The sequence below is a fragment of the Manihot esculenta genome, chromosome 1 (genome assembly GCF_001659605.2).
Source record: "Manihot esculenta cultivar AM560-2 chromosome 1, M.esculenta_v8, whole genome shotgun sequence".
Lineage (NCBI taxonomy): Eukaryota > Viridiplantae > Streptophyta > Magnoliopsida > Malpighiales > Euphorbiaceae > Manihot > Manihot esculenta.
Genome location: NC_035161.2, coordinates 35,085,524 through 35,104,141, shown reverse-complemented (window position 1 = coordinate 35,104,141; position 18,618 = coordinate 35,085,524). Strand labels below are relative to the sequence as shown.

Below are 18,618 nucleotides of genomic sequence, written 5' to 3'. Positions count from 1 at the left end.
TGCAAAAGGCCCTTTTCCCATATAAGAAACAAAGTTGGGGAGATTCAGAATTAATGTAACTTTGTTTTTTCAATGTGATGCTTACACAAATCATGATATGAAATCCTGGTTTTGGAGATAAAAACAAAATCCTTCAAAAAAATCCTTGAAAAACAGCATCCAATAAGCTGTGGGTCCTTTTCAGAACACAAACTATCAGGTGGGCGGAAAGGAACCTTCCGGACATTCTAATAAAATTATCTCCAGCATTATATTGGATTCTTGGATACAAGCATAATTTGAGAATAGAAGAAGCATAAAATGGGGCATCAACTTCTTTCATGCAGGGAACCGGTGGATACAGAATGTCCACAGAAAGCTTTCCGCTGATCTACATAACCACACGCTGTAACATGAACATTAACTAAACATAAAAGCCCGGTTGAACACAAGAAAAGGCAGGGGACACAAGGCACTGTATATCAAAACCCATTTTCTCATGTCATGCTAATTTTTTTTCTCTAAAAAAAATTCCTCTAATATTTCATTTGCTTGACGCCATCATCCACTCCAGTATTCTTCAACGCCTTCAACTTTCTGTAACCTTTATCAGTGCCAAATATCCTGACATCAAACAGAAAGGACCATCATTCTCCACATACAGGAAATTATGACTAAAAAAGGACAAAGTTTTTTTGTATTGACAAATTCTGCATGGTGCATACTTTCCAGATCAGTAAAGATCATTAAATGATAAGTATGAGATTGCTACCCACTGAACCAAGAACATTTAACTAATCCGATACACACACAAATATCAACTGACCAGATAAGGTTCCATAACTAACACATTTAGCACAGTTTGTCGCTAACTTGCACAACAGAAAAAGATTCCAATTGGTCAAGCAAACCTTCTTTAGTTTTTCTTCCTTTCTTTTCTTTTTAGGTAGTTTTTCTTTTATAACATAAATTAAACAAGTCCAAGCATCGCTAAAATTAGCATGTACAAAATCCCAACAATAGGAGATAAGGATCCAATTTGAACCTATTTCACCAAGGCTTTTGAAGAAGAAGAAAAAGAAGAAGAAAACCCTTCAATCTAGAGCTTCATAAGGCTTTTGATGTTGAAAAAAAATAAATGAGAGACAGATTCACCCATGCTTCAGTAATAATTTATATTGCACTTTATTTATCACTGGTTATTAGTTTAGTATGTTAGAAATTCTCTGGAACTTTCATACGCGCTTCGACAAGTTTCTGGGTTTAACTTTTAAATGGGTTTTTCTATTTTGCAACAGACTGGAACATGTTTTTCTTTCATTAACAAGAATCAAAGTGAATCTGGACAAGTTCTTGTAATAGGAAGGAGTGCTGCACGAAAATGACCTAAAAATGAGCAAGTACAGAAACCCAATTAGGCAGAGAGTGAGTGCCAAACAAGAAAGAGAAGAGGCTCTGCCTTCTAAACTGATTACCTCTTCTTTAACCACAAAAATCCAACTAGTTAGAGCAATAATTTAGGTTCACACACATAGATATGATAAACATCCAATCAAAATACGGAAACAAGACAGTGCTCCAAGCAACAGAAGCCAATGAACTCACCAGTCCATATAGACAAAAGTAGATGAGTAGTTCCCAGATTTAGTATATAGCAACCGGTGGTGATAGTCATGGAAATCGGCACTGTAAGATTTTATGAAAGTAAAAGATGTCAAACAACAATGACAGTAAGCATTAAACACAACTTCAGAGATAACCATACAAGCAAGAAAAGAACCTCACCCCCCATACAAAGGTATGAAGTTGGAAAGGCTCCATGGAAAGTGGTAACCACAGTGTGCTTCAATTGTCTCCAGAACTCTTAGCACCATCCATAACCACAAAGTCATCAGATGGGGACCAGTGATGGCAGGACCAATAATAGTAGCAAATCCAAGAAAGAGTATCTCAGCAGGGTGAGCATATTCAGATGTCAGTCCAAATGGTGTGGCATATCTGCACATGTAATATCCGCTAAGTGCATCCTAAAAGCAATATGTAGATAATATTGCTAAAAGAATTGAGACTGGAGCAAAACATTATTACTCTCACTTACTCATGGTGGACGCTATGCACATTCTTGTACAGCCATTTTGTATGTAGAATCCGATGACCCCAGTAGAATACAAAATCTTCCAGGATGAAATAGAAAATTATCTGTGTTAGAACTACTTTCCTGCACAATAAAAACCAGAAATTATGATTAAAGGAAATAAAATTTGTTAAAGGCGAAGTCATTGACATATAAGTTATCCAAAGGGTAACTTGAATTGATAGAAATTTTGGCATCAGATACTGTGGATTTGCAATTAAAAAAAAAGCTTTAGTATCTAAAGAACCTGAAAATACCAGGACGGCAATGGAAGACTACTTCGCATGCCCATGTGTTTGAAGACAGGGTAGGAAAGTAGCATAACTGGTAGATTGACACCAAGATGATACAAAAGTAGTCGAGTAATGCATTTCTCCTGAGCTGCAGGACTGTTGTTTTTGGTCTGCATATAAATAACAAGCAACTAGTAATGACACCAGAAGATGCAAAAACATAAAAAATGATGCTAGCACTGCTAGGTTCGAGAAGCATGTATAGATTGCCCCTTCTGAATGCATAAAATGGATGCAGCCAAAACTCCTTAAGTCTGATAGAAAATAAATAATCAAGCTATAACCAAGTATGGACTTTTACAGATGACATGAGCATTCAGTCATGAAAACAAGCTACCCAGTGTAACAGGGTTTCGAAAAGCGTATTTGTAATATCCCAACTTATTGATTGGCTAGGAAACTGGTCAAAGCAAGTAGCAGAACACAATAATTTGCTTTGACAAACTAGAAAATTAACGGCAGTGGATAGCGATAACAGCAAAGTACAAAAAACCAAACCTGAATCTTGTATTTGCTCAGCCAACCTGCCCTTTCAAGATATATAAAAGGAAGTCCAGATAAGAAGAAAACACTTTCATGAATAAAAAAGCTTCCTAGACATGCCAGCTGAAAGTCACTGAAATGTGTGATCAAATACTGCATTAAAAAAAATGTAGGAAAACCGTTAGTTTTTTTGGTATAATTGAGAACAATAAAAGCACAAAAAGTAGTTACAACTTCAACTAATTTAACAAACTAAAATCATTGACCAAATGGAATTAAAAATTTGATTTGGTTGATGGTTGGTAGAATTCACATCAGAAATAGTAAAAACAAATGACAATAAAAAATAGCAAAACCCAAAAGAAGACAATGGTTTCATAGAATTGGTTGACATGTTTGGTACATGGTAATCACAGCTGAAACACAATCACAACTGAATTCTCATTCTAAGTAGATTATTTTATTTCCTATTCAACATGTCATGAAATGCGATGGACGATTGCACATGTACTGTTCACAGCATCAGTAGCTGTAATAGTGAATGACTGATTATATTACAAATAAAATCACACCAAAGCATGATTTAATCAAAGTGATGGGTCATAATGAGAATTACTGTACATCAAATAATACAAATACACCAAACACTTTATTCTCTTAAATTCAAATAAAATTCAACTTTCACTTCATTTTTAGTTGATCAATTCAAATTTCAAAATATATGTTTCCATACACTAAAATAATAAAATTGCAACTAAACGAATGAACATGACAGTTGTGCAAGACAAGAAACGTATTCAATTCTCACACAATCTCACTTTTTTTTACCATATTTCTGTTTCTGTTAAAAATAATTCTTTTTTAACTTAAAAGATTGAATTCTTTCAATTGTCATAGACAAAAGGAGAAATCACTTGAATTTAATTCCTGCAAATTTTTAGATTTTAAATAGGGGACATATTACTCCATTCCGCTGCTCATCTTATTATGAAACTCATATCCATTCCATTCTATTAAGAAATCAAGCAACAAGAAGAATATGTATCTTCAAAATTTTAATGAAAAGGAAAAAGAAAAAGAAAAAGAAAACAAAGCACATGTTGGAATAACTGTTTCAGATTCCTAATTACTATTAGAGCAATAACGTAATCATTAGAAAAGTTGAGAGGACGAGGAAAATCAATTCCAGCTATCCTTGGAAGATCTCATAATAAACAGGAAATGATAATGCTCCAAATCTTCAGAAGCAAGCAGCGAGTTCAATCAAAATTTATATACTGAAACAAGGAAAAAAAGAAAGGAAAATAAAAGCACTCAACGCTTCTTGAAATTAACTACTCGCAGTGAACAAAAGATCTGCCTGACATTTCCCCCAAACCTATGCAGAAAGAACCTTGAGCGGTCGAAACATGAGAAATTAACACAGAAATTAGCCTCAAAATACGTATAAACGCACAGAGAGAGATCCAATAGGCTGGAGCAATGAGAAAGAAATACAAAAAAGAAAAATAAAGGTTTAAAGTGTTAGAGAAAGATAGAAGAAAGAAGAATAAAAGAAGTTACCAGCCAGCCAGATTCGACGAGGGAAGCCATGAAGAGAGATTCGGTGTTTGGCAATGGCTAGGGAGCAGAAAAAGAAGCGGATGGTGAGAGTGAGGCCTATGAAGCAGAAACAGAGCCACGGGATGAAATGAGACAGACTGTCAGCGCCAAATGGAATTTGGGCTTTCATTATTATATCCGCCTCTGGGCTTTTTCTTTAGTATTTCTCACTCCTACCTACCTCAGTTCTCTTCTCACTCAAATCTTTCGCAAAATATTTATTTTAGCGCTTAAAATATTAATAGTAATATAAGTGTTTAAATTGCGGGAAAATATAAATAAATGTAAGTGTTTCAATTTTTCTCAATCAAAAAGTTTAGGTCCAAATACTGAAATGATCGCTAAACTTGAAAATTTTTAAAGCTAAACTGCAATTAAAATTAATTATAATAAAATCTTTGGGAAAATCTTCAGTTTTGATTTTTATTTTTATTTTTATTTCACTCCCTATGAATTGGAAAAATCTTTGAAAAAAAAATGAAAAAATAGCTAAAAGCACTTCATCATCATCATTAACGCTAATATAAAATAATATAAATATTATTTTTATTAAAAGGGAAAACAACTAAAATTAAATTAAAAAAATAATAAATTTAAGTTAGAGATATTTGATTGGACAGAGGATAATGCTTTTTGAGTAGGATCCAATTCAAAATCATACCTAACCAAAATCCAACGTTACATACGTGACATATAACTTTAATTATTCCCTACGTGCATGCACATGCCCATTACCAAACGTATCCCAATGATCATGGATGCGCCTAAAGCCTGCCCTACCCATAGCTGATATCCCATCTAACCAACACTTTGTTTCCTTTTCCTTTCTTTTTCTTTTGAAAAAAAAATCCAAGAAATGACTTTATTCATATTATTATCTCTTTTTTCATGTATTAACAATTCAAATTAGACTTCCTAAAAAATAAAAATCCAAATTAAATAAAAAAACCGTTTAATATGATAAAATTATTATTTCATAATATAAATTAGTATTAAAATATTTTAAATTTTGATTAATGATATAATATTATAAAATATTATTTTAATGTAAATAAAATCACATAATTTAAAGTAAAAAATGATAAAATATTTTTTATATATTTATTTTTTTAAGTATTGATTTTTGGACATAGTTTTGAAACTAATGGCTTTTGTTTCATGTAATGCTACATGAATAACGAATAGGTATTAATTATTGAATTATGTTGAGATTTATGCAAAACTGAGTAAAAAAAACTTCATAAATAAAATCATTTTAAATATTATTAAAAAATAATTTTAAAAACTGTTTTATTATTTTAATATTTGTATTATTAAATTATATCAAAATAATTTTTAATATTTCCTAATGATTATATTTAAGAAATTATTTTCCGTGACAACAATTCCAATAATAATACCATACATAATCTTACTTATTCTAAATGAAAGAAAGTTGGCCATTAAATGATTTTATCCCATAAAATGCATTGAGAAAATAAAATGTGCAACTAATAATATTTAGCTCCAACACCCTCGATTTTATCATTTAAGATTTCTTTACGCAAATCAATAAAGAAAAATATTAAATATACTAAATTTTAATTAAAATTGAGATAAAAAAATGTATTATATTTCAATTTGAATGTCTATTTATTTAAAGAATTGAAATACTCCGCTATTTAAAAGTAAATAAAAAAATTATTATTTAATTTTTATGATATAATAAAATTTATTAATTATTTTTTTATTTTAATAAATATATTAAAATATTTTTAATATTTTAAAAAATTTATTAATTAGTCTCTTTATTAATTTTAACAATGAAATATTTTACTATTTAATTTTTATAATTTTAAAAAATTTATTAATTAATTTTTTAAATTTTTTTAAAAATTTATTAATTAATCTCTATATTATGAATATTTTAAATATTTTTATAATATTTATCAATTAAAATTAATAAATAAACTTATTAATATATTTTTTTAAAACGTTAATGATGTTTTAATATATTTTTAAAATAGAAGAATCAACTATAAATTTTATCATACTGGTTAATTTTCTAAATAAAAATATTTAATTACTTATTAAAATAACAAAACATCACTTATTTAAAATTAAAAAACTTCTAAAGTGATAAATAAAAAAAATAAAGAGAATATTTTAATTAAAAATAATTTTAATATGTTTAGAATTTTTCAGAAGTATTTACACTTTAGGGCAGACAATTTTTTTTAAAAAAAAAAAAAAAATTTAAATCGCTCAATTGAGATTTATTAAATTTCATGGTTGTTTGCATTTATGCTTCTCTCCTCCTCCAATTTTAATTATAGTAAGATGATATCAGATTAATTTCATCGAACATATTAAATTCACTTTTTGAATTTATCTGGCAAATCCATTTCCTGGTTTGCTGTTAATTCTGTGCTGTTGCAAAGACTTAGCTGCCTCTCCTCTCCTCCTAATCATTCATCATTTCACAACATCCAAATGAATATGAAGAATGACCCACTGAGAACTTGAATCTGCTTAAGAAAATCAACAACGAAAAATACAAACAAACAATTCATATCCATCAAATAATTAAATGTCAGCTTACAGTCGCAGATTATTCAACCACAAAATGCTACATCCACTATGGGTAATCAAAAAGCAACCTCAAATCCAAAAGAGGAGAAGGAAAAAAAAAAAAAAAGGAGCAGTAACCAAAGAATATGCTCAATAAGCAAACAAGAAACGAAGCCAACAGATAATTCATCCACTTTTGAAACGTAGCATCACCCATCACCGCCGCTACTTTCCATGGCAGACACATGCACTGCTACCGCAGCTGCTCCGATGGCATCATTGCTGGAAGCAGTGGTGGTTCCCTGATGGCTGCTGCCTTCTGTACTGTGATCACCCGGAATCCCAGCAGAAGTATCCCCTTTCCTCTCGTCCTTTGCACGAGATTTACGACGGGAAGATTTATCCGAGTCTTCACTCTTGCTTTCTTTGCGCTTAAGACCTGGGATGCAGGAGCATATCCGACCACAACTCATACTTGCAGACTTAAAATAAGGCAGCTTAATTCAGGCTTCCTTCTCTACACTTGTTTCTTCCACAAGGACAAGCAAATATAAAAGGGGTTCCTTAATTTTTAATTATTTTTATGATTGCGTGGTTAATAAGCATTGTTGATGAACCAAATAATGAAGAATTGAAAGCCTTAGGTTTACCCTGCCCTACCCAAATAAGGATCTAACCAATAATAATGGGAAGATGCTTGGCCAAATTTAGCTTAGCTGTGTGATAATTTGGAAAGGATATCTATAAGCTGTAAAGTAATTAAAATGGTGAGGAAGTTAAAAATCTAAAAGATTCCTTAAAAATTTTAAATCCATGAATGATTGAGTTTGACATTGTTGGAGAATGAAGCAAGTGCAGGGGAGACAAAAATGGACATCAACTTCTAAAGTTCCATGTGCGCATACTCTTCTATATCAATAATTAAAAAAAAGTAGTTAGGCACTACTGTAGATCATTTCAAATATCAATAATAAAATTATCAATATAATTTTATGAATTATTATAAATAGTCATATTTTTTTGTATGAATTTGAGTAATAATTATTTTACATTTGAAAAAAAAAACTTTCGAAAAGTAAAAAGTGAATGTCTAAGCCCGGGCTTGAACCCGGGATCTCTAGCGTGTGAGACTAGCGTGATAACCAACTACACCACCCAGACTAGGACGATCTAAAGCCTACACATCTTTTTGAATCAAAAAGAAGAATGTTTTTATTTTTACATTTTTTTTTGCCATTTTTATGCAGTCTCCCTCCTTTTAGAGGGAAATCTTGTGCTGCCAGAGAAAATTCCAAATCCAGGTCCAGGAATAAACTGAGGGAGAGAATTCAGTATATCGGAATTCGCTTTCCTCTTCGCCATGGAAGCTCGTCACGCTTCTCTAGGTCGACGAACGGTACTCATTTAATCAGTAATCACCATCTGCATGTACGCATGCATGTGCATGCATGATGAATCCGTGTTTTTTTTCTTCTTTAAATTAATATTTAAAGTAATCTCATTTTCATTTTTCTTGATTGGATATGGTGCCTTGCAGTTGGAAGAGATTAGGCAAAAGAGAGCAGCTGAGAGATTGAACAAAACATCTGCTGGACCATGTCTCACCAAAGCTCCAATCCCTAATGGTTTATTTCTTTTTTAGAGAATGTTTTGGTTTCGATTGATGCATTTATTTTGTCATTATTTATTCTTTTTAAATATTTGTCCGCAGATAATATAGGAATAAAAGTTTCAGAAAGCACAAACAGACTCTCTGAGGTGGGACATTTTCTCCTTGGAGCTGCGGTTGAGGGGATTTTCTTACAGTAGTTAGAAAATATTAAAAGTTAATTTAAAATTATTTTTGACATGATAGTAATAACAAAACAATTTAAAAAAATTGCATTTTCTGGTGTTTTTTTGGAAAGTGTCTGTAGATCTAGTTGTGCAGAAATGTGATATTTCATTTCATTGATGTGACAATGTAGGAGAAAAGTAGAAGGAAAACATTAGGATTTCTGGTTCATGCTTTAAGCTTTTTGTTAAATAGTTTACTCGTGGTAATTAAGCCATTATTATGGGTTTTTACATGCACACGAAAAGAAATTATTTCAGTTATTTAAGCATGATTTGTATTGTTTGCAAAGAAATTTAATTTGAACAGCCAAGCAATAGACATAATCATGTTAGCATTTTTGTGTGTATATTATTATAGCTTTAATGGTTTGTGCAGACCGACGTTAGTGGATTAGTGTCTCAGCTGAAAGTTCTGCAGAAAAAGAATGCAGATCTGGAGGAAAGCAACAAGATTTTATCATTGAAGGTATAATTTTATGATGCTGGTTATATGTATTGTGTTTGTAGTTAATCAATGAATGACTTTTAGATAGAGCCCATCAAGCTCACACATCAGTTATCCCACTGCTTCAGATTCATACAAAAGATATTGAGAATGAATCACTACAGAATCGCTTTAATTATCTGGTATTTGCCTTATTTCCTTTTCTTCTTTTCCCTCCCCTCCCCTTTCATACTGCATGTTTGGCAAAAGAGTTTCTGAACTAAACTTCATTGTTCAGTTCTTTTTTTTTTTTTTTGGTTGTGATTTACAGGAACAGAATACTCTACCATCTTTAACAAAAGCCCTCAAGGATGTTGGCTTGGAGAAAGATGCAGCAGTTGTTGCACGGGTAAGCAATTATTAGCTTTCTACTTGTTTGTTTGTGTGCTATATATATGTTGCTTTTCTTTCATTCTTCATCCTAAACATCTGATATTTTAGTGTAGGAGGACCTCTCAACCAAGCTTCGCACCCTCAAGAAACGTCTAAAGGAAACAGAAGAAGAACAATACAGAGTATGGATGCACATTCCGGCTATTTTATATAGTAGCAAAGCTGTTTCTATATTCTCATTTAGTTTCTATATTGAATAGGCTGAGGAAGACGCAGCCAATTTAAGAGTGGAATTAAACTCCATACAGCAACAAGCAATGAATAGTAATATATTTGGTGGACTAACATCTGTTGGTATTTCAGCGGATCAAGTACAAAGCTTGGAAAAGGAGTTGGCTAGTTTAAAGTCTACTTTGCAGGTTAGAATTGCTAACTTTTTTTCTCTGCTGGGATTTTTTTATTGGTTTCTTATGTTGATCAGAACTTATAGCAAGAGTCATTATTGAGGCAACAAGAGCAACAACGATTAGCAAAGGAGCAAGATCGAGTTTCTACTCTTGCATCTGAAAAACAGGAATTGGAAGTGAAACTTGCTGCTATATCCAGAAGAGCCCCTGGTACGCCTCTCCAAAAGCTGCCTTGCAAGTGCTGTCACTATACTATGTGGTCATGCAAAAAGAATCATGTGCTAACCATTCACTGTTGTCTTTGTTGGTTCTCATTTGCTTTTCTAAGTCTCTGTCTCGGGTTTGTGCAATGCAGAAGCATCAGAAGTAGCTCGTAAGGCATTTTCAATGGTAAGAGAATGTCTGTGGTTGTTATGTTCATTAGTCTGGACTCCATATTTTCTATTTGTGATATGTGTGTAAGACTTTCAATTATACTTGCCGAGTCTACCTCCTTCTCATCAGCATCCCCTTCCAAAATAATTTCTTGTTATTTACTGAACCCTTGTTAATCAACTGCAGAATGGGCGCTAAGATTTCCGATCACTGTTTTGATGGATAATATATGTTTTGCAGGAAGAAAAGGAGAAACTTCAGAAGCAGTTGCATGATATGGCCATAGCGGTTGAAAGATTGGAGAGCAGTAGACAGAAGCTTCTAATGGAGGTGCTTTCCTCGCTTGTTTGATTCTCTTGCAGTAATATGAATGGAAGTTAGAGACTCATGTGGCATCTCAAAGTTACCTTAGTAATTTTGCTTGCAGATTGATTCCCAATCTAATGAGATAGAGAAGCTATTTGAGGAAAATTCTAATCTCTCTTCTTCTTATCAAGAGGCGACAAGCATAGCAAAGCAGTGGGAGAATCAGGTAATATCTGTAGAGTCAGAAAGCCTAGTTCGATAAATATTTTTTACTTTGTCATATTTTGTTGAATTTTATTTCTTCAGATAAATATTTTTTCTCTGAAATATATTATACCCTTGTACAGTTGAAGGACTGTCTTAAGCAAAATGAAGAGCTTCATGGAGTCCTTGTTACGATGAGAATGGAACAGGCTAATATGATTTCTTCAGGTGGTAGAGAGAACCTGGGAAGTTCCACAGAACGCTATAGCAATGGGATAAATGAGATTGATTCACGGATGCATACAACTGAAATTATTTCCCTCAAGGTTAGTTTTTGAGGTTAGGAGCTGTTGTCCCCAAAGAATTCTGATACTTCTCTTTGCTCTTGTTCCAGTGTCTCTTGAGCTTCACAATTTGCAAGATGAAAGAACCATTCCCTATTTCATGATCCTGAGTAGATAGTGACTTTCAGTTCATCAGTTAGCGATTCACTCAGAGGTTGTTTTCTCTTTGTAGAGTGGGCTTGCAAAAGAACAGAGCAGATCAGAAGCATTGTCATCTGAGGTCTTACAGCTATCAGCAAAACTCCAAGAAGCTATACAAGCATATAACGGTCTTGCAAGCCTGTAAGTCTCCTTTCTCAATCTCTCTCCCTTGTTATCTCAAATTTGAAGGTAAAGTTTTTTACATTGTAACTAGAAATGCAAGTTTATATGCTTTGCATTGCAGCTACAAACCAGTGCTTAGGAACGTTGAAAGCAGTCTCATTAAAATGAAGCAAGATGGTTCCGTGACTGTACTGTGAAAACATAGGTCACAAAGTTGCTCTTTCTCTCACTAGTTCCATGATATACTTGTCTTATTGCACTTTTGAGGCGTTGCCAGATAGAAACAATTTAATAGAATGTTCTGAATAGGTTCTGTACTGTTATGCCATACTGGGGTTCAGAGTTCAGTCAGCCAGCCGGTTGGAAACAAAATGTTGAACCCTCTACATCATTTAATTATCAATATAAAGTGGATGCATAATGTTCATTTGCTCTTTATTTGGACGAATAATTTGCAATTTCTTTTTTCCTTTTGGAATTAATTTATTTCGGGGAGCTGTACATTTGATGCTATCATTCACTAGACCATCAAATCATTTTAATTACGGATCAATCCAATGTGCACACACTTTCTATTTTGCACAATGTTACATGAAATCAGACAATCGATGCTCCCTGATTCTCCCCCTTCCGCTGTCGTGGAAAGCAATCAAGTGTGCTACAATCTTACGATGGTAAATGTAGATAATCAACAGTTTTTAACATCATTTAACATTCAGCGATTGCAGGCACATGGAGGCCACATTCAGCCTTCTGAGATTCTAGTAAAATTCTTGAAGCTTCAACTACTACTTGTCCACTGACATAGTGGTGTCGACATACAGGCATGTAGACATCAGCTCCACCAATGAGTTCTATCCTAGTCTCCTCTGTCTTTCTCAAGGTAAAGAAAGCACGTTTTCCACAAAGTTCACACCGTGCAGTTAACTTAGTTACAGAATCGGCAAGTGGAATTATATCGAGTACAGAACCAAAACTCCTCCTGCCAAAAAGATTTAATCCACCATCAAACGGAGCTCTGACAATAATGTAATGCGATTCTAAGCAACAAACTTTAAGTAGCAAGCAAGATTTCCAAAGGAGGAAGGACAATTAATAACAAGTATAAAACTCTTTTTTCATTTAAAACAAGAAAACAATAGGTTGTACATATACCTCAAATAGTCACCATCTAGACCAGCAACTATTAAAGTTTTTCCATCATGATCAGCAGCTTCACAGCAGAAATCATATAGGTCTTCAAAAAATTGTGCTTCATCAATACCAATCACATCCAGCTGTCACCATGTGCTGATCACGAGTTAGTCACAGTGGTTTTAACAGAAATGATTTACTGAAACTAGAAATACATACACGTAAATCTAAATACTTGATGAGACTCAGACTTGATTGAATCTATGCATTAAACATCATTCTGTTTTTTTTATTATTATTATTTTTAGGAGTACAGACAGTAGGTATCATTCTCAATAATACAGTTCATCAGATTTTTCAATTTAGATACCTGCTCGTATGCATCAGCACCAAATTTTTGTCTAAACGATGACAAATTAGGCAGTGCCATACACGGCAGTTTCACCCCATCATGTGTCACTATTGAATCCAAACCGTATCTTGTATCCCTGTTTGATTTTATAACTGCTACTTTTCTGCATAACAAATGTATAGAAAGAAAAAACAAAAGAATCTTAAAATAATATTTTCACTGAAGATTTAACATATTTCAAATTCTACAACAAATAATGCTTTAAATCAACACCATCTCTCACTGAATTTGCTCAAATCAAATTAAAAATCATACAAGATTTCCATGCAGAAAATTAGCCTCACGGTTAGAACAATATTAGAATGGAATATCTCATAGTGCCTAGGAAAATCGCAATGTCAAACAAGAAATCCTGACTTAGATCTCTGCCAAGGAGAAAAGTTACAATAGCAATATACTGAATCATACCTGTATTGTTAATCATATACAACCATACAATAAGGTAATTACTTAACATGGCAAGAATTTTTTTTTTTTTTTTTTTTTATTAAAGAAAGATCTAGTAGTTTATGTGGTCAGCACATTTGGAATAAATATCTAGTAGTTTATCAGGAAGGAGTAAATATCTACGAGAGCACTGTTGACTACAGCATTTTTTTTCTTAGATATCACTTCAGCATGACACCATGGACTTGCTTACCATGCTCCAAATGCACTGCTCTAAAAGCTTATGCAGATGTATACTGGCCTGGTGTCAGACCATTTTGTCTTATTTCATAATAAAATATAACCCCATTTCTTCATGTCCCTTTTAAACACATCCACCAACAATTGCATTCTAAAAAATGAAGCTTTTTCCCATCGCCAAATCAAACAACATGTATGCAGCCTTTTACTCACCGGATTTTGCACACAAAATCAACAACTTAGTCTTCAGACATTCATATCGCAACATAACTATTTCTCTATGGGCTCTTTTCCTCTTCCTGCACTGTTTTCTGAATATACATTCTTGCAACAGAAAAGCATAGGTAACATGATCGACTTTTAATCCCTTACACCAAAACAACCTCACAGCTTTAGTCATTCTCCCCAAAAAACAAAGTTCTTTTAACGTTTTATGCAACTGAAGCATACTTTCAACCTTAAAGCTGGCAATATCTAACCAGTGATGATCACATTCCATCATCCAATAAGACTGACAAAATTTCACCCATTTAACTAAAATAAACAACAACAATAAATAATGATGCCCAAATAATAATTAAGATCATTTCCAGCAATCACATTAACAATTCAGGACAAATTTGGCTTTTACTCACTGATATATAAATATACACACGCACACACTAATGCAACTTTATGAACAGCGCAAAAGAAGTAAAGCAAAATCAAAATTCATAAGAAAAAACAAACAAGAGCACCAAAAAGCACATTGAGACACACACAAGAGAAAGAGAAAACGCTTTTAACAAAAAAAAAAAAAAAAAAGTCAACACAAAGAATAGGTAGATAAAACAAACCTGCCATCGCTGCTTTCGGACTGGATACGACGGAGAAGTGTGGTAGTTTTTCCGGCGAACATGGGGCCCACTATAACGTGAATCTCACCTGAGGAGAGAGAGGCCTTGGAATTGGAATGGATATAGCGATTATGAATTGGAAAAAGTGAAGGGATAGCAAGAGGTTTAACGAGTAGAGAAATGGGACTTGTGAGAGTAGTGGGATATGAAAGAAATTTGGATTTAGAGGATAAACAGAAGAAAAGGGCAGAAGGTGCGGCCTTGGCAATGGGTGAAAATGGTGGGGACATTAGACACTTCATCCTTGAAATAGTAGTTAACATTGAGAGAAAGAGAGAGCCAGGTAATAGGATTTGAACCTTTTGGTTAGTGGAGGGAAGAGTTTAGCATGCTTGCTAAATTTAGGGTTTAGGATTGGGGGGATAGAGACTTAGAGAGAGAGAGAGAGAGAAGGGTTTAGGGTTTTTGCAGTGAAAAAGGCATAGACGAAGAATAACTGCTACTGCTTTCTACGCCTTGACCTGACCAAAGCGACCGTATGGTCATGTCCCAATCTAATGCTGTGTTGTCTACAAATATTCCCAGTAGGACTCACTCATGGAAGATTATCTGGACCGTTCATCTCGCATACTATTCGTTCCTTTTTTCCCTCAAGAAAATCTATTAACAGAATTTATTTCTTTATAGATTTTTGCAAGCATATTTGTTGTTATAATAAACGAAAATAAATTAGAGTGCACCAAGATGATCCCTTCCTTAACCTTTTTTTTGGTTGATCTACTTAAGATTTTAATTTATTAGGCTTAAGACTTCTACTCATATAAGAAAGATTATTCAGTATTTTTAAAGTAAATGTTGTTTTATCATAATACATTGAATCTATTTAATGTCCTTTATATGACCTATAACAATTTGACAAGAACAGACAGGTTTGGGCTTATCTCAACCCAAAGCCCGCCTTGTATTTGAAGAAGCTGCCAATATGAGAAATCGATTTAGGAGCTCTCTGTATTGTTCAACATCATTTTCGCAAATATTCCCTAAATCATTCAGGAATTTTGTTATCTGGGATGGAATGTCTTCAAACAAAAGGTGAGCATATTACAAACATGTGCGTTTACCTTGTGGTCGACCTTTAGGATTCAGTTCGCATCACTTTGATGATGTTGCTGAATTCTGCTTCAAAAATGCATAATCCCAGTAACTAACACCCTGCTCAAACTGTGTAGCCTAATTCCACCTACAATTCTCCACAAGAGAAACGAGTTTTCCCCATTTCTTTTATGGAAGTGAATTGGATAACAAGCATATACACCAGTATACTTTTGTGAAGAATTACAATTACTTGAGTGAACGTGTACTTCCAAGTCATTGGAACTGACATATCAAGAAGCACTTGAAAGTTGTTTAAGACAAAGTTGGAAGGTTGAACAAAAGCTTCTGTTGAAAAAAATGTAACTTCTCTAGAGAACATGGTATTTGCTACTGTACATCTCTCTGTCTCTGTCTCTCTCTCTCTTCCTATGAAAATTCTCACCTATTATTATTAGAAGAAAATAATTAAAAATAAAAATTATTATTGCATATAATCACCAATAATCCCCACATGAGCAAACTCCATCTCGGAAATGGTGAAAACGATTCACATCTCTCACCAGAATCTCCTTATTTGTGAACTTGGAAATGAACTTTGTAAAAGAATGGCAATCTTCACATAATCTTAAATTTTTGGTGATCCGAATTGGCTCTCCATGACTTGTATTGATAAGCCCGAAGGCAACAGCTAGCTTTTCACTGTGGCCTAATATAATTCGCTCCTTTTCCTCAGCATCAAGGTCATAGAGCACAACTTTGGTTTGTGGCACGTAGCCTTTCTCCTTCATCTCAGTTGATAGTTTCACCAACAAAGCATGGAGCTGCTCAATCTGTGGGTTAAACTCATCAACGGACACAAATGAGAAGATTTTTCTTTTAGCTTCTATCCAACTGCGACCGGGTACTTTTTGTAGTCCTCGAGCTCCAAGCAGCTTCTTCACTCTTTTTACCCCATCCCACATACCAGCTTCTGCATAAATGTCAGCAAGAAGAACATAATTCCCAGCATTCGTAGGCTCAAGCTCAAAAAGCCTCGCACTTGCCCACTCTGCAAGTTCAACATTACAATGAATTCTACAGGATCCAAGGAGAGAACCCCAAACTTTAGGCCCTGGTTCAAGTCGCATGTCCTGAATAATTTTAGCTGCTTCCTCTAACCTATTAGCTCGCCCAAGGAGGTCCACCATACAAGCATAATGCTCCACGCTAGGGTATATCCCATACTTTTTATGCATTGACTGGAACAAAATCTTCCCCTCCTCAACGAGTCCTGCATGGCTGCAAGCTCCCAAAACACTAACAAACGATATGGGACTTGGCAATACACCTTGACGGATCATTTCATCAAAAATTTGGATAGCTTTCTTTCCAAATCCATGAACCCCATAACTTGAAATCAGTGAATTCCAGGAAACAACATCTCTCTTATCCATCTGATCAAACACCCGTTGCCCCAATTCAAGCTTACCACACCTTGCATACATAGTAACAAGGGCACTAATAACTGGTAAGATATTATCGAGTCCCCTCCTAAGAATATACCCATGTATCAACCTCCCTTGTTCCAAAGCTGCAAGAGCAGCACAAGCTTGAAGCACACTAACCATTGTCACAGAATTAGGACACAGATCCTGGTTCTCAAGCATCATTTCTCCAAAAAGCTCCAATGCCTCGAAAGGTCTCCCATTCTTTGCATAACAAGCAATCATAGCACTCCAAGAAACCACATTTTTCACTGGCATTTCATTAAAAACCAAACTAGCATAGGATACACAACCAAACCTTGCATACATGTCAACCAAAGTTGTTGTAATATGAACATGTGCCTCATACCCACGTCGCAAAATTTGTGCATGAATCTCCTTTCCCTTCTTTAGCAGTGATATCAGACAATCCGATGCAACACAAGCTTTAAGCACGTAAGTGAACGTGAATCTATCTGAGGGAATACCAAGAGAATTCATCCTGCGATACAAGCTCAGCACTTCCTCTCCATGACCCCCCAAAGTAAGCGCTCGAAAGAGCGCATTATAAACATAAATTGTTCTCTTTTGAGTTTTGTCAAACACCTTGCGCGCATCACGTAATGACCCAAAAAAGGAATACATATTAATGAGTTTGGTGGCCAAGAAAGTATCTTGATCAAACCCATTTGCAAGGAGGTGGCGATGAACCAATTGAGCATCAAGGAGAGAGTTTTGGTGGGTGCAAGAGAGAATTAGAAGCTCATAAGTATGCTGGGTCGGTTGGGGCTCGTGAGAGAGGAGCTTAAGTGCTTGTTTTAGGTTGCCTTGCTTACACAGAGATTGTATTAGCTCGTTATTATTGGATGTGGAGGTCGCAGCGGTTACGGCGGCTGCCGGGTTTAAGTTCACAAAGCAGATCGGTGATTTAGGAGAGGGACGAGGCAAGTGAGTGGCATGGGGGGAAGGTGATTGGGTGATTTGAGGAGAGTGAAAAGCCCACATTGAGAAGAAAGATAAATTATGGGCGTCCGCTTCAAAGAATGAGACACAGAGTCTCGCTGTATCAGAGAAGATTTCTACTTTGGTTAGATGATTTTATTCACTACTCGACAGATTTCAGGCCAATGATAATGGCTTTGGGACTTCATGCGACTACCCAGATAGGTTAAAGACATTTTAATCGCATCACATTGTTTTTATTAGTATGTTTTATTAAACCTAAATCGATTTTAAATTAATATTTATATTTTACAAATTGCCTCTCAAATTTTATTTAAACTTACAAAATTGATCCCATACTCACTGCTTTTTCTATATTGCTCCCGTTTCACGCTACCTTTCTAAGAAAAATCTAAAGGATGATCAAAATATTTCTATGAAAATATATATACCTATTGTTTTATAAAATTTCAAGAAATTTTTAGTTATTTATTTGATTAAACTTAATAATATAA

At 34.2% G+C, this 18,618-nt stretch overlaps 4 protein-coding genes and 1 non-coding gene across 10 annotated transcripts; 1 reads left to right on the top strand and 4 right to left on the bottom strand.

Annotated features, from left to right (window-relative positions):
• Nucleotides 1-291: 291 nt before the first annotated feature.
• Nucleotides 292-4,610, bottom strand: LOC110619585 (methylsterol monooxygenase 2-2). 2 transcript variants are annotated; one of them, XM_021763206.2, is made up of 8 exons: nt 4,453-4,590; nt 4,209-4,282; nt 2,905-3,042; nt 2,371-2,516; nt 2,078-2,197; nt 1,765-1,977; nt 1,585-1,665; nt 292-603 (listed from the first exon to the last, which is right to left on the bottom strand). In XM_021763206.2, exons 4-8 carry the CDS (start codon nt 2,433-2,435, stop codon nt 516-518), a joined length of 567 nt encoding a protein of 188 aa, XP_021618898.1. In that variant the 5' UTR covers nt 2,436-2,516; nt 2,905-3,042; nt 4,209-4,282; nt 4,453-4,590; the 3' UTR covers nt 292-515. The 2 variants fall into 2 exon arrangements, with proteins under 2 accessions (XP_021618898.1, XP_021618821.1); XM_021763129.2 differs by lacking the exon at nt 4,209-4,282 and having other exon boundaries at nt 4,453-4,610.
• A 3,518-nt stretch (nt 4,611-8,128) lies between these two features.
• On the bottom strand, nt 8,129-8,202 carry TRNAV-CAC. The gene has a single exon. It is a non-coding gene; the product is annotated as a tRNA-Val (tRNA).
• A 102-nt stretch (nt 8,203-8,304) lies between these two features.
• LOC110619120 (WEB family protein At3g02930, chloroplastic) lies at nt 8,305-12,032 on the top strand. Of its 5 annotated transcripts, none has more exons than XM_021762641.2 (15): nt 8,305-8,437; nt 8,579-8,666; nt 8,753-8,799; nt 9,254-9,343; nt 9,451-9,504; nt 9,633-9,710; nt 9,808-9,876; nt 9,955-10,113; nt 10,185-10,311; nt 10,457-10,491; nt 10,717-10,806; nt 10,904-11,008; nt 11,130-11,312; nt 11,503-11,612; nt 11,716-12,032. In XM_021762641.2, the coding sequence occupies exons 1-15, from the start codon at nt 8,402-8,404 to the stop codon at nt 11,789-11,791; spliced, it is 1,347 nt and encodes a 448-aa protein (XP_021618333.1). In that variant the 5' UTR covers nt 8,305-8,401; the 3' UTR covers nt 11,792-12,032. The 5 variants fall into 5 exon arrangements, with proteins under 5 accessions (XP_021618333.1, XP_021618250.1, XP_021618173.1 ...); XM_021762558.2 differs by having other exon boundaries at nt 10,430-10,491; XM_021762481.2 differs by having other exon boundaries at nt 9,600-9,710.
• Nucleotides 12,033-12,110: 78 nt separating this feature from the next.
• On the bottom strand, nt 12,111-15,101 carry LOC110610347 (thymidine kinase a). The gene is made up of 4 exons (XM_021750229.2): nt 14,604-15,101; nt 13,099-13,243; nt 12,750-12,871; nt 12,111-12,576 (listed from the first exon to the last, which is right to left on the bottom strand). Exons 1-4 carry the CDS (start codon nt 14,924-14,926, stop codon nt 12,303-12,305), a joined length of 864 nt encoding a protein of 287 aa, XP_021605921.2. The 5' UTR covers nt 14,927-15,101; the 3' UTR covers nt 12,111-12,302.
• A 920-nt stretch (nt 15,102-16,021) lies between these two features.
• Nucleotides 16,022-18,391, bottom strand: LOC122724481 (pentatricopeptide repeat-containing protein At3g46790, chloroplastic). The gene has a single exon (XM_043959450.1). It carries the CDS (start codon nt 18,164-18,166, stop codon nt 16,193-16,195), a length of 1,974 nt encoding a protein of 657 aa, XP_043815385.1. The 5' UTR covers nt 18,167-18,391; the 3' UTR covers nt 16,022-16,192.
• Between the last annotated feature and the right edge of the window lie 227 nt (nt 18,392-18,618).